The sequence below is a fragment of the Semicossyphus pulcher genome, unplaced genomic scaffold, assembly GCF_022749685.1.
Source record: "Semicossyphus pulcher isolate SPU_LCO1_2020_fin unplaced genomic scaffold, fSemPul1.0.p SCAF_9, whole genome shotgun sequence".
NCBI classification, from domain to species: domain Eukaryota; kingdom Metazoa; phylum Chordata; class Actinopteri; order Labriformes; family Labridae; genus Semicossyphus; species Semicossyphus pulcher.
The window spans coordinates 18,740,092-18,754,993 of NW_027211770.1; the positions used below are offsets into that span (position 1 = coordinate 18,740,092).

The 14,902-nt window shown below is 38.6% G+C and overlaps 1 protein-coding gene across 3 annotated transcripts; it reads left to right on the plus strand.

Moving 5' to 3' along the window:
* The first annotated feature begins 307 nt into the window (after nt 1–307).
* LOC138583889 (acyl-CoA-binding domain-containing protein 7-like) lies at nt 308–14,764 on the plus strand. 3 transcript variants are annotated; one of them, XM_069655942.1, is made up of 18 exons: nt 308–412; nt 1,155–1,272; nt 1,368–1,430; nt 6,800–6,924; nt 7,011–7,192; nt 7,288–7,412; nt 7,533–7,641; nt 9,495–9,588; nt 9,715–9,840; nt 9,943–10,044; nt 10,167–10,250; nt 10,331–10,438; nt 10,532–10,662; nt 10,756–10,879; nt 10,988–11,066; nt 12,608–12,701; nt 12,857–12,976; nt 13,194–14,764. In XM_069655942.1, the coding sequence occupies exons 1-18, from the start codon at nt 401–403 to the stop codon at nt 13,312–13,314; spliced, it is 1,917 nt and encodes a 638-aa protein (XP_069512043.1). In that variant the 5' UTR covers nt 308–400; the 3' UTR covers nt 13,315–14,764. The 3 variants fall into 3 exon arrangements, with proteins under 3 accessions (XP_069512043.1, XP_069512042.1, XP_069512041.1); XM_069655940.1 differs by lacking the exons at nt 308–412; nt 1,155–1,272; nt 1,368–1,430 and adding exons at nt 3,772–3,872; nt 6,442–6,565; XM_069655941.1 differs by lacking the exons at nt 6,800–6,924; nt 7,011–7,192; nt 7,288–7,412; ... (10 more) ...; nt 12,857–12,976; nt 13,194–14,764 and adding an exon at nt 2,537–3,049.
* Nucleotides 14,765–14,902: the final 138 nt, after the last annotated feature.

Here is a 14,902-nt window from a genome sequence, read left to right on the forward strand (position 1 = left end):
CGAAAATGTATGAATAACATGTCATTATTGAAGCGTATATAATGTGTAAGTAGCTGTAGTTTTGTCAGACCAGGACAAATGGGTGTAGTGCAGCAAAAACGAAGGCCTGTTTTTCTCTCTGAAATGTATGCGGAGTATCGGGTAACTTAAAATTGTGATACTTAGAAAGTCAAGTGACTGTGTGTGTGTGTGTGTGTGTGTGTGCGCGCGCGCGCGCGCGCGCGTGTGTGTGTCAGCCAATGAGCTCGTGAGCCGCTCTCTGCTCCCTCCTCTGCAGTCCTCTCCTTGGCTCACAGTATCGCATTGATCAGCTGTGCTGCAATTACAGCTGCGCAGATCCGTCCAGCGAACAGGGAATATACTGTACATTTATCTGAACTGCGGGGCTGCAGCTGCGAAAATGTCTCATCAGGTACAATATTATCTGCATTTGTTATCGTTTTATCTATCAGCGTAGCGCAGATGTAGGCTAAAGATTATCGCTATGAAGTGAATAACGGTTTTAGGGGAGGGGTGTTCACGCCAGCTAGTCCAAGTGCCGTCATCCATCTTTGACAGAGTGGGATGGGTACATGTAGGAAAAGAGTCTAAACGTATATTATTTAGATTTTTTGGGGGTCCTGCTAAGGCCACACTTACAGCTATTGCTATATTATAATAATACAAGATTATTAATAAATGACAGGATCTGGCTATGTAGGTTATAGATGGAGAGCATGTAAAAATGTCTTTATGTTTTAATGATCTTTATGGAATTGCTCAGATTTTAAATGTTATCATAAACATATACATTCCTACATTTTGGGACTTTTCGATAATGATCTGTTCTGAAAAGGCCCAGATCCTTTGTAAAGTAGATTATTCAAGTGGGCACAAAAGCACTAGAGTCTTGAATAAAAGCCCATTGTTCGACTCCAACTTGTGCAACAATAGGTTTCCCGGACTGTGCACCCTGACCAGAATACTACGCATAGACTTCTCTTTTATCTGTGTAATCAGTAACTGATTAACATGCAATTCAAATGTTATTGCTTTACACTCCTGCTTCACCACATATCTTAGACAGATCAATCTGAGTGGAAAAACAGGACATATTTACTCATCTTATGCAAAGATGATGTATTATTTCTTTTCTCCCCATCTGTTCCCTGCAGGCAGAGTTTGAGAAGCTGGCAGAGGATGTGAAGAAGGTGAAGACGAGGCCTACAGACCAGGAGCTGCTTGATCTGTATGGCCTTTATAAGCAGGCAGTTGTCGGAGACATTGACACAGGTATGACTTGCTACAGAAAAACACAACCACTTATATGTTAAATGATCCCTAAACTCTGAATGTTTCCTCCTTTTTGTGTTTTCTTACTATTATAGAAAGACCAGGAATGCTGGACTTAAAAGGGAAAGCCAAGTGGGATGCCTGGAACACTAGGAAAGGTAACAGGTTTAATGCTTGTAGGTGTAAAATGATAAATCAAGTTTGTTGCTTAGTCTTAGCTGTGATTTACCATGTTGTTCTGAACTACTTAATATCTGAATAGTCCTATTCAAGTGTCTTCAGATATGATAGCGCTCTGGAAGGCTGCTCCAAGACAAAGCAGTGCTTTGAGCTAAATGTTACAGGATTCTTTGTATCCAAGCTCCCTCTAAATGTGACACATTAAGGCCACCTTATACAGGGTTTTATTAGGGTTTTCGTATATGTTTTTCCCTAGGCAAAGTGTGTATGTTATGATGGGTCATTATGTTGAAACAACCCATTTACAGCAAGCACAATTTTCTTGATCGTAAACATTCAAATAGCTGCAGTTATATTTTTTACCATTCAAACTGCTTTTGAAAACATCAACTGCTTTTGTTCTTTTGCTGTTTGAACAACAAAGATAGCACCTACTGATTTGTTACCATAACTGAACATATGACCCTGGGAACATATGAATAACCTGTGCTGGCATGCTAACATGCTAAAAATGACAATGCAAATATGCTGTTCTTAAGCAGGTATACTGCCAGGTGCCATGTTCAGCATCTTAGTTTAGCCTGTTAGCATGTTAAGACTTGCTATGTCGCACTAAACACAAAATACATCGGAGCAAATATTGTTTCACAGGTATTTAATCATAAACAAAAGAACTGGACAAGTTTACATTTTGACCAGATTTTTGGTGCTACATAATATATTTTTTTAAATGAACCAGCAAAGAGATTCCAATTTATGCTGTGGGGGTTTTCAATGTGTACAGAATTGCATGACAATCCTGTTTTGAGACGTTTTACTGAAGGACATAATTTTTAACCTCGTGGTGGCAGAGGGAGAAACCAGGGAAACACCAAATTCAGTCGGATTCAGCATCTGGGTACCATAACCATTAATTTCATGGCAGTCTGTCAAGCAGTTGTACAGATATTTCAGGCGGGAACCAAAGTGGTGGACAGACTCAAATTTCCATCCATTGAACCATGCTGCTAGCGTGGCAAAAACAGTAACACATTGATTAATTGTGTTTTTAATCAAAATAACTTGTGTTTACACTTTCTTTCAGGAATGTCCAAGGATGATGCCATGACAGCCTACATTACACTTGCAAAGGAAATCATCAGCAAATATGGCATGTAAGGGTTGTGATAAACTAAAGTGACTGAAGAAGCGCAAGGAACTGTTCAACTAACTCAATTCAATGCTGCTGTCCATACAGCCAGTAGCCTTCAATGCTGCTGTCCATACAGCCAGTAGCCTTCTGCTTTCTGAGGCCATAATAATGCAGGATAAAATGATAAGTGATCAAATTACCTGTGATTTCTTACAATGATTTTTTTAACTTAGATTACTCCCAATTTATACATTGGAACAATTCTATGCATTTGTTAAAGTAAAAAAATATGACATTTTTAAATTGCTGTTTTATCTAATGTATGTAGATTCTTGTTGTAATCCATATGCGCACAGCAATATACTGTATACTTGGGCACTTTGAGACGTAGCTTGATTCCTAATCAGAACTGAACAAACTAAATGTGAACATACTGCACACAATAAAACCTCTTTTTGCACTGTTTTCAGTATTGTTTATATTGTCCTTTAGCCTACACTCTTTGATACAAATTTAGGGGAATAAATATTAGAAACACCAGTTAGCGTAATGCAATACAACACTGCTCTGATGTGATTTGAGAAAGAAACTGCACATTATAAAGGTCTTCAAGGTAGGATTTAATGCAGCACTGTATTTTAATGCAACTATATTTTTAAGTTATGTCATTTAAATTCTGTCAATTGAGAATATTTTTACTCATGACAAGGTCTGTAGATTTAGCTCTTGTTTACCCTAAATAATGTAGCAACTGAAACCTGTTTCAATGCACATATGAGTGAAAGTAGGACCTGGATTTAAATAACAGGAATACTCCAAATCCAGAAAAGAAAAGAGCCAGACCAATAACAATACACAACAAGTCAAGGGTTTCCACATACTTCTCTCTGTAAAACGTATTTGAATTTGGGTTTTGTGTCATTGACCAGTGGACCATGTCTACCATATTTGTTATTATCTCATAAGGCCGCTCTCTGTGTCACGTTTTGTGTAGCTACTTCTCTTGTTTAATGTTTACGACAACAATAAATTAATTCACTTGTCAACTCTCTGCAGCATAGAAAATCCTATTGATGCTTCATTATTACACTGATCAAATGTAGGTCAACCACAATCATCTGCGCATGCGCAGTAATATCTTCCGGGCTGGTTCTCGGATCGTTCCAGTTCAGTGGGGCAAAGGTGAGGAGCGCTGCTGCAGACAACACACTGAACGCCGTCCCCATTCTGCAGAATAAAGACATTTCTGCTGTGCTTGGATGAAGAGAGTCAACACAAACGGAAGGAGGTGAGCTGATAGAGGAGACGGTTTTAAAAGCTAGGAAGGAAGTTTTTAAATCAAGTTCGTTAAACTACAACGTGACCATCGTTGTTGCTGAAACAGCTTAAACTGAACCAAACACTGCAGACAGATCTAACGTTAGTGCACTGGAACGGCTACTACCGCCAGCTAGCATGGAAACCGTTTAGTTCCGTTTGGATTCATGACGTTAAACGAGTAACGAGTTTTATCAGTGCTTTTATCAAGCAGGTTGATAAGTCTGTATTACTTTGGAGCACGGGAAGAAGCCAGGTTATATCAACAACACTTGTGCAGTATTGTAGTCGTAAAAGAGGATTTTAACTTTACATGGCTTTGATGAAGAAAGCAAGACAGGCACGCGTTTAAAAGCTAATTCAAGAAAACTGTTAAATGTTGAAACAGCAGAAAAAGTCATAGTCTTTAGGGTATTTACAAAATGGTAAACGGACTCTGGTCAAAGTGAAATTCAAAGCTTGTGTCTGCTGTGTGTACCTGCTAAGGGATCATGAAATGCAATGTTATCAGCCTTACACACAACGTCATTGGAAGTAGATTCGGTTTAGCATTACTCTCGTTTAATAAGTGAGTGCTTGCACCACATATACGACTACGTTTGAAACAATAGATACCATCAATAATGTTTAAGGTTTAGATTTATTGTCAATATACTGTTATTTGTATACTGTGTATATATATATATATATATCTGTAACAATGTGTCAGATGCCTTGTATCATTTGTATGCAGACGACACAATAATTTATTGTTTTGCATCATCTGTTGTGGAAGCTTTCACTCTTTTACAATCGGCCTTTGATGTTGTTCAGGCCCGGCTGCAAAGGCTGAAGCTGGTTGTGAACATTGATAAGACGAAGGTCATGTTGTTTTCCAGGGCTTCTGTGCTGTCAAAAAATGTCCCTGTTTTAACTTGCAAGGGTACAGCCATTGAGCTGGTCTCATGTTATAAGTACCTGGGTTTCCATGTTGATCAAGGTCTGACTTTCAAGTTCCACATTTCAAGTTTAGTTTCTAAACTTAAAGTAAAATTGGGCTTTTACTTTAGGAATAGATCTTGCTTTTCTCATGGAGCAAGGAAATGCCTTGTGTCAGCAACCTTTCTTCCATTGCTTGACTATGGTGATGTACTGTACATGCATGCACCAGTCAAATGTTTACGATCACTGGATACTGTGTATCATTGTGCTCTGAGGTTTGTCACTGGATGCAAGAATCTGGCCCATCATTGCACTTTGTGCAAAGAAGCAAACTGGTCATCCCTGTCTGTCAGAAGATCCACTCATTGGTTGACTTTTATTTATAAGGCTTTACTTGGTCTGGTCCCATCCTACCTTGGCGTTCACCTTGTTAGGAACCATGGACATTATAGTCTACGATCCAATGACTTTTTTACCCTGACAGTCCCTCGTGTCCTCACAGAACTGGGAAAAAAGGCATTTCGGTACGCTGCTCCCTCTGCATGGAACTCACTGCAAGCTGAATTAAAATTGTCAGACTTGATCCCACTTGACAGCTTTGTTGAAACCCTTAGAATGAAGGAACTCGAAAGCATTGGTCTTTTTAAATCAGATGGTACACTCATTTAAACTATCTTTGTAATTTTTTGTTCTTTATTTTATTCACTGTGCGAATGTTGTTTGTGTTGTTATGATATTCATGGTGTTGTGTTTTGTATAATTTCTGCTGCCTCTTGGCCAGGTCACTTTTGAAAAAGAGATTCTATATCTCAACAAGCTTTTACCTGGTTAAATAAAGGTTAAATAAAAAAATATATATATATTAATAATACCATATAACAAATCATATACACTTGAAAATGCATATTTTTTGTGTGTTTAAGATCGGACTGAATTTGTCAATTGAGAGCTTTATTGTTAAAAAAAACAGTGATTTCTCAATTCAATTCAAACAACTGTATGAATCTGTCGAGGGACAGTTGGTTTGGAGCAGCTTGTGAATAAACATCATAAAAACACAGCAACGTACAGACAACAATAAGTTCTATGTAAGAGCTAAACTTTCTGCTGGTTCTAGCTTCCAAAGTGTGAGAATTTACCTATTTTCTTTTCACTGTTTGTCTCACAGTAAAAGACATTTGAATGTATCACCGTAGACAGTGGGAACTTAGACAGAAATTTCCCAACATATTTTAAGAAACAATTTATCAGCTAATCCAAAAAACTAATTGTGAGATTCATTTTTCATGAAAATAGTGGCTAGTGGCATCCCAACTGTGCTGTTTTGTATCCATGTACAGCTACTGTTGAGTACTTTGTTTCAACCAATTATGGCCAATTTCAAATATAGAAATATTTCTGTTGTTGTACAACGCTAATCTTGGTTTGTTGACCTGCAGAGTCAATATTTCAGACCGTTTTTGCTCTTTTGAGTTTGGATTTGTTGGATTTATGAAAGAAATCTTTTACAGATTGTTCTGTTGTCACATCAGTTGTGGATCCAGTTGTGACTCATACCCTATTACAAAAGTATTACACTGACATGTGGATGAGGCTGATAACATTTATTTGTATTACAGGGAGAAGAAATGGCTAATAATTTATCACAGTCTCTGCCTGAGCGGACCTTCCAATACCAAAGCAGCCTGCCATCCCTGCCTGTCCCCACACTCGGGATCACCCTGTCTAAGTACCTGGATGCAGGTAGGACAGTGGTTTTGTACAGCATGCTATGCTACCAATTTACTGTTTCAAGGCTAATATTTACAAAACAGGGATATGGACCTCAAATATTTACTTAAGCAAAATCTGTAAGTAATTCATGTACTTTGACGTGGGCTTTACTGCTGCACTTGCTGTTTGTTTTTTTACAATGACCAGATGCTCTGGTTAGTCTTTGACAGAATGAGTAATTTACATTACCTTGTTCTCCATCAGTTCGCCCATTTGCATCTGAGACGGAGTATAAGGCTACATTGGACATTGTGAAGAAATTTCAAGTGGGTGTTGGTGAAGAGCTGCACCAGAAACTTCTGCAAAGAGCCAAGACAAAGAGGAACTGGGTGCGTAACTGAGCTGTAAATGTCTTTTTGGTGTTACAGATTTTCTTTTCAGTCATACATGTTTTACAGATTTTTTTATTCCCCAGCTTGAAGAATGGTGGTTAGACGCCGCATATCTGGAGGTTCGCATCCCCTCTCAGCTGAATGTGAATTTCGGTGGCCCTGCACCTTACCTGGAGCACTGCTGGCCTCCTGAAGAGGGAACTCATCTGCAGAGGGCCAGTATCGCCACATGGCACACACTACAGTATTGGAACCTGATTCGAACGTGAGACATGTTCACACACATTTACAAGCTGTGTTATTTTTGTGATTTAAGCAGAAGTTGCTTTGCTTTTTACATCATTTTTTTTACTCTTTTAGGGAGAGGCTGCCTCCTCAGAAAGCTGGCAAAACAGCATTAGATATGGACCAGTTCAGAATGCTGTTCAGCACCTGCAAAGTACCTGGAGTACAGAAGGACACCCTTTATAACTACTTTAAAACAGGTAGGATGAACCAAGCTCTTATCTCTAACCTTTGGACACACCCGCATACTCTTTATCCCACTTATCCCGCTCAGCTTTCATATCACTGTTTTGTAATGTGTATTTTGTGCTGTCTCACAGAGAGTGAGGGTCCCTGCCCCTCCCATGTGGTTGTGATGTGTCGTGGAAGGTTCTTCACATTTGATGCAGTTTGTGATGGACAAATCCTCACTCCTCCAGAGCTACTCAGGTAGTGATTACACCCAAGTACACCCACCAGTCAAGAATAAAACCCAAATGTGAAGCTTCGTACCTAAAACAGTAAACTTCCTGTTTTAAAAATTTAATTAAACATTATAGAATGTCATCTCCCCCTGACTTTGAAATATTTAGCATTCTGCTAATTTGCCACAGGAGGGCGCTACGTAAGCGGCCTCTTTGGGAAACAGAGAAGGGGTGCTGCTCCTCCTCACATCTTAGCTCCACTCTATGGGGATATGAGAGACAGATGACGGCAGAGATTCAAGGACAGAGGAATTATTTTAGTGAGAGTGAGCAATGAAACAGCTATAACGGCTCTGAATACACTTCATGATAAGTCTGTGAAAGGCCGCAGTTAAAGGAATGTATTAGGAATAAGAGTAACTGCGGCTGTGCAGCTGTATGGGATACATATTTGTACTTCATTTTTCCTAAATGAGCCAAGATGCACTTAAAAAAAGAAGAGAAAAAACCTTTTGGGTGTGGAAGTAAAAAGTAGTTGTAGTTTCGTTTCGATGATTCTTTCTAGATTTGGACTTCAAACGCACATTTCTATAATAAACAAAATATTTGTATTGTATGCAGAAACGTGAATAACATTAGAGCTGCAGTTGGTGCTTCTACGGGTAGTTTACCTAAAATAAAGTACTGCAATCATTAAATCATGCAGGGTATCTGTAGGTACTAAGGCTTAAAAATATATGAAACGTCTTGGTAACACTTTATATTAAGGTGATTGTACTAAGCATTAGTTAATAGATAACAAGATCATTATACGTCCTTATGATTTGTCTATTACTATAAATATGTTAAGACTACATAAGTGCATAATAAAGGGTTTATTAACCTTATACGGTACTTTCTCACTGTAGATCAAATAGCTGGGGAAAAAAGGCATAATTAACTGTTAATAAGCGCATAGTTAATTGCTAATTACTGCATAATAAAGCATGTATTAATCTTCATAAAGCAACTGTAAAGCTTAATAAAGGCTTAACAATGGCTTTATAGGTAAGTAAGACTCAATGAATGAGAAGAAAGCTGTCTATAAATTGTGTACAAGTTTCTTATAAGTGCTTATAAATGTCTTATAATCTAGCAATAAACTTGATTATGATACTGTTATTAACACTTATATAGTGTTATTAGCATATATTTAATGTTAAAGCTGTAGTAGGTAACATTATTAAAACTAACTTTTTGTAATATTTGCTCAAACTGTCCCTTTAAACATGCAGTAGTACATGAGAGAGATAATCTGTTTTAAGATCATGTTCCTCTGGCTCCTCCTACTGCTCCTAATGGCATTTGTAAGAATCCAACGCTCCCGAAACACACAACCAATCAGAGCCGAGCAGTCTCTCAAGCTGCTGTCAATCACACCCTGCGCACATGGTTGCGCAGCACCACTACTTCAATCGTGTTGGTGGTGTAATACAACGGCTGCTGTATTTGTCATTTCACGTTTTTACGTAGTGTGGATATCTGGCTCCTTCAGTTGCTGTGGTTACTAGCCAGCACGCACATGACAGCCTCTTCTGCGGGGAGGGCTTTGGAGGCAGGACTGAGCACTGCGGAGAGAGAGAGGGAGGGACCTGGAAGTTGTAATCTTTCAAATTATTAACACTTATTACAAGGACCTTAATATAAAGCGTGATAGTTTAATTATCATATTCTGTAGAATCCATGTAATATCTTGCTTGGAAGTACTGAAAAATGGGATGTTGTGATAATAAATAGTTCTAGGCCATATCGTCTCTGCTGGTTATCCATCATATTTTAATGCTTTGCCCATTTTGAGTGTTGCCTTGTCTTGTTTCATGTGTGTGTTAACCTGTGCAGGCAGCTGAGCTTTGTGCAGAAGCATTGTGAGGGAGAGCCAGAGGGGGACGGAGTGAGCGCTCTCACCACAGAGGAGAGGACTCGCTGGGCAAAGGTAGGGGTACTAAAGTAAAGTAAATCATAAAGAGATGATGGATTGCATTTCTGGAAAGTTCTCATGTTACAAGAGCACTTTTGTATTTCAGTACTGGCACCATTTATGTGTTTACTGTCTCTGCAGGCCCGGGAGCATCTAATAAGCATTGATCCACACAATAAAACCATCCTCGAGACCATCCAGAGCAGCCTGTTCATCATATCTCTGGATGAAGCAAAACCCTACTCTTCTCCAGAGAACTACACAAATGTACGGGCTGCACTTAGTTGAATAATTTATGATAGCATGACTAACTGTTCACTGAAGGAAAGAGCTGTGCGTGATTGTGTGTCTTCCTATTCATGAATACAGATGGCTCTCGAAGCCCTCACAGGAAACCCTACCATCCGCTGGGGTGACAAATCGTACAATTCACTCGTGTTCTCAGACGGCACTTTTGGATCCAATTGTGATGTGAGTTAGACTCTGTGAAAGCCTGTCTGAAACATTTTTTATTTTGCTGTATAAAATCCTCAAAACATAACTCTTAAAATGTTAAAAATAATGGGTTAAAATCAATTCAAATTGTTTTGCAGCATTCACCCTATGATGCCATGGTGCTTGTGTCTCTGTGTTGGTATGTGGACCAGCAAATCAAAGCTACACAGGGCAAATGGAAGGTAAACGCTTACTATTATTTAATTGTGTACAATTTAAATGTATCCAGCCACTCCTCACACATTGATATCTTTGTTTTTAGGGCTCAGACGCAGTCAGACCCGTCCCCCCTCCTGAGGAGCTGGTGTTTACCGTGGACGAAAAAGTCCGTAAAGACATCCGCCTCGCCAAACAGCAATACCTGGAGTCGGTGAGCCAAAATGAAACACAACTAAATATACTAGAACATGACTTATCCATCGTCATATCTGTGTGACTGTCCACTCTGTCCCTGGCTTTGCAGTCGCAAGACCTGCAAGCTGTGTGTTACGCCTTCACAGCATTTGGAAAAGCAGCCATCAAAGAGAGGAAGTTGCATCCAGACACTTTTATTCAACTAGCAATGCAGTTAGCCTACTACAAACTGCACAAAGGGTATGGACTGGTTACAATATTTGACCGTGTCGTCACTGATGATTGAAGTATAACAAGTAATTGGCCCTGAATGTCTCATGTTCCCCCTCTCAGGCTGGGAAGTTGTTATGAGACCGCAATGACTCGCAAGTTCTACCACGCCAGGACGGAGACGATGCGACCCTGCACAGAGGAGGCTGTGAGCTGGTGTAAAATCATGATGGAACCCACGAGCGATGTGAGTTTTTATGTCTGAAACCCTGCACTTTTGACAAAATCACACAATTTACCGAAGGTAAAGCAGTCTTTACTCTTTTGACATGCTGAATGAACATTTTCCTGTCAGGCTAACGCCAAGAGGAAAGCGATGCAGCTGGCCTTCCACAAACACAACAAACTGATGGCTGAAGCCCAGGAAGGAAAAGGTTAGCCCATTTACAAACATGTAGTTGCTTTATTTTTCTACATAACTCTGTTTAGAAGTTGGAGCACCCTTTAAAAGTAGCTGTAATTATTACTGTAATGGTAATTGTTTTTTCTCCCAAATATAATAAACAAACTTCAAGAAACCAGGTTGAAGACAGAAGTTTGCTTTTAAAACCATTTGCCATTTACCAGTTAAACTTGTTTGACAAAAGGTATGGACTAACTGTTAAATTACATTTTGTATATAGTCTTTGTAGCCAAAAAGAAACAAATTTTAAAAGTGAATATCTTCATAGGTACTTTTTGAAGTCTTTGATCTCTTGTACAGCTGTGGGGCAATTAGTGGGCCTCTTGTTTGTATAATGCCCAAGGACCCATATAAATGTTTGCCAGAGTAAAAGTAAAGGAATAAAACACAAAACTTAAACTGTAAATTATACCACGACCGTGGATGTTGTTCTAACAACACATGAACTCCAGATAGGCAGTAATACTGGATAGCCCAGATAGCACTAAACTAATAGCATGAAAACTTCGTTTAAATCCCAATTAAACAAATGCAAGTGCAGCCACTATGTCAAAATGAGGCTGTGCCTACTGAAGCATCATCATCTCAGCTGTGCTTTTGTGATGTACTTTTTTTGGAATTGGAAATGTCAAAATTACTTAACATACATTTACGCAAAGACAACCTTTTTTTAATTTGTTTATTTGAAGAAAAGGGACAATGTACATTAATCAACATTCGAACAAAATGTAAATGCACCCGAGTTAGCTGAAGTTTTACTGCGTAGTCCCTTTTCCCAGATGTTATTGGCATCCTAAAAAAAAAACCAATTCAATAGGCCAATACTAGTTTGAGACAAAAAATTTAATAGTTTGTGATAAAAAAAATACCATACAGACAACATTAGACAACATGAGTGCATAGAAACCAATTCATGGGTGATATGCAAACATTTTAATCCATTTCTTGACATTACACTTAAAAGAATGATAAGGAGATCTCTTATTGACGGTGGTACTGAATTCCATTGATGTGATAATCTGAAGGAAAAGACGGCCTGACTAAATGCAGATTTTCTGAATGGGATTGTGCAGTTCCCCCTAACTGCACCTCTAGTTGCTCTGTTTATATTGTATTTGATGATGATGAAACCAGACAGAGGAGGAGGAGGAGCTAAACCATTCATAATCTCATATAAACACTTGATTATGAGTCAGATACACTTTTATTTGGACCTCTTTGTTACCGTTTGGTCTTTAATATTGCTTGTTTCAGGACTGTATGTTGTGTAAGTGATTTGGTTACACAGTTATTGTAACAATGTTGTAAAAGTTTGTACCGGTAGGGGTTGCTATAGTAACAGGATGTTCAGCTTAGACCAACTTGAAAGAGCACTTGTAATGACACTGGAGTTAGTGTCAATGTTTGTGCGATTTTGTACATGTTACTCGGATTTAATGAAGGAAGGAAGTGCTGATATGTCTTTGATAATCCATTTAATATTAATTTGTTAATTTGCAACACTGTCTCCAGGGTTCGACAGGCATCTTCTTGGGCTGTACCTCATCGCCAAAGAGGAGGGACGTCCTGTTCCTGATCTCTTCATGGATCCTCTCTATGCAAGAAGGTACTTGCTGTAAAGCTGATTTAATTTCTCTGAAACAGTTTGCGACATTGTGATAAATGGTCTGTCTAGCAAGCAGACTATAGACATTGTATTAGACTCTAGTGCTGGGGATGTGTGTGTATCTCTGCCTGTAACTTTGCTGTTTGTGTCTGCAGTGGTGGTGGGGGTAACTTCACGCTGTCGTCCAGTCTGGTGGGATACACCACAGTTCTCGGGGTTGTAGCTCCCATGGTGCACCATGGCTACGGCTTTTTCTACCGCATCAGAGACGACAGGTGGGCAGATGAGATGTAAAAATGTTTCTGCTGTTTCCCCTCGTGAAATCTTTTGCTCCAACTTTCTTTATTTCAGTTTGAGGTTTTATAACCATCATAAGGCAATTAGCTTTATATTTTCCTCATATTTGTTCTTTATTTATCCGATTTATAGTTGCACTATTGATGCTTTATTCCATCGTACCTTTAAGCAGTTTCTCTGCTTTTTCTCCTCCAGGATTGTGATCTCCGTCTCAGCGTGGAAATCTTGCCATCAGACAGATGCTGCCTCACTATTCAACAACTTCAGTAGCTGTATGCACGAGATGCTCCACCTGGCCACCACATCTCAGCTATAAGCCCTCACACCAGCAGGCTAACTGAACACAGGCTACTTTACATCTACATTTAAAAACCAATGCACACACTCTGCAAACCGTCAGTTTATAGCCGACAGCTAGCGATAGTCTTGTTTGTTCTCAGCACAGATCAATGCAAAGGTAGAGACTCAGTGCCACCAGGTTATATCCACTGGTTTTAGCCTTAAGAAAAGTAGTTAACTTTAGGTTGTATATACAGATCAGGTCAAAATTATTAGCCCCTCTATGAAATTTTAAGGGTTTTTTTCAGAAAGTGCTGTTAAACAGATCAATGAATTTTTGACACAGCTTTTCCAAACATCCTAGTTTTATTTTGGATGCTAACGTTATTTTACTTTGCACACAGAAACCAAACTAACAGGGTCAAAATTATTAGCCCCCTTAAGAACTGACCTTTTTATTGAGCCAAAGCACAAACCACTGTTGTCCAATCATGTGCTTTAACTCTGTAATGCTCAAAGCTTGTAATCAATCAATCAATCAAGTTAAAACTAAGGGTTGTCCTACACTTTACACACAGTATAAAAACCTCATTAAGGGTTTGAGCTTTTTTGAAAAAACAACTTAAAATTTCTATTTATTTTCCTGATTTTCCTGATTGTAGTAAAATTTTGTTGAGATTGTTTAATTTTAAATCCTGACAGTATTAATCCAGATTGAAGCTAACGTGATACTAAGGCCTTAGACATTTTTTTACGACGTCTTCCTCCAGCGGCCAGAGACACAAACTTGAGACTGTTATAAGCTGGAAATTTGAAGAATAGAGTATAATCTCTGGCTGTTTTGAATGTTAGATTTTTCTGTGAAAATAAAAGGCATTCCATATTAAACCCACAAGGATAACTTTGATTTAAGTTACATAAATGTGATTTTTAATGATTGAGATCTGACTATGAAAATCCACAAAAATTGGCTTTTACTTGACGAATCAAGTTGGATTTAAATATAAATCAGATTTTTCCAAGAAAGTAGTTGATGTATTACTGTACTTCTGACTGGTGATTTACTGTATATGAGCAAAATTGTACTGAACAAAAATATAAATTAACGTGTATTCTAGTTATAGATGTGGACAAATTATAGTGTGGGCACTAAAAATACCTGTGATATCGCCACACGTGCAGATAAAGGATATCTTTACATTTTTCTTTTTGTCTTAGAAAACACTGTTGCCTTCCAGTTGTGGTACACACACACTTCATTTAAAGCCTTACACCAATCTGTGTGTGATTGTTGACTTTTATATATGAAAAAATGTGAATGGGATTATTGTTCCTCCTTTAATCACCCAGCTAAAAATTGCTCTGTAATTTTAAGTCTGAACATAAATGAATGTGATTTTGAATATCCAGTGAGGTTTTCCTGAAAAATAAAGATGAGAAATTCTGTTTGATTTTTTAGTTTTGTCCATTAAAGCTCCCGTGAGGAACTTTTGGTTTGTGTTCATTTTGGCGCCCCCTGTGAACAAAGCCGTACCTCTCATGTCTTTGCAGATGTGAAGTTTGCCCAGGAAATATAAACAAAGGCAGCATGCAGTTAATCACTTCGTCTGACCAGCCAGCGGTTT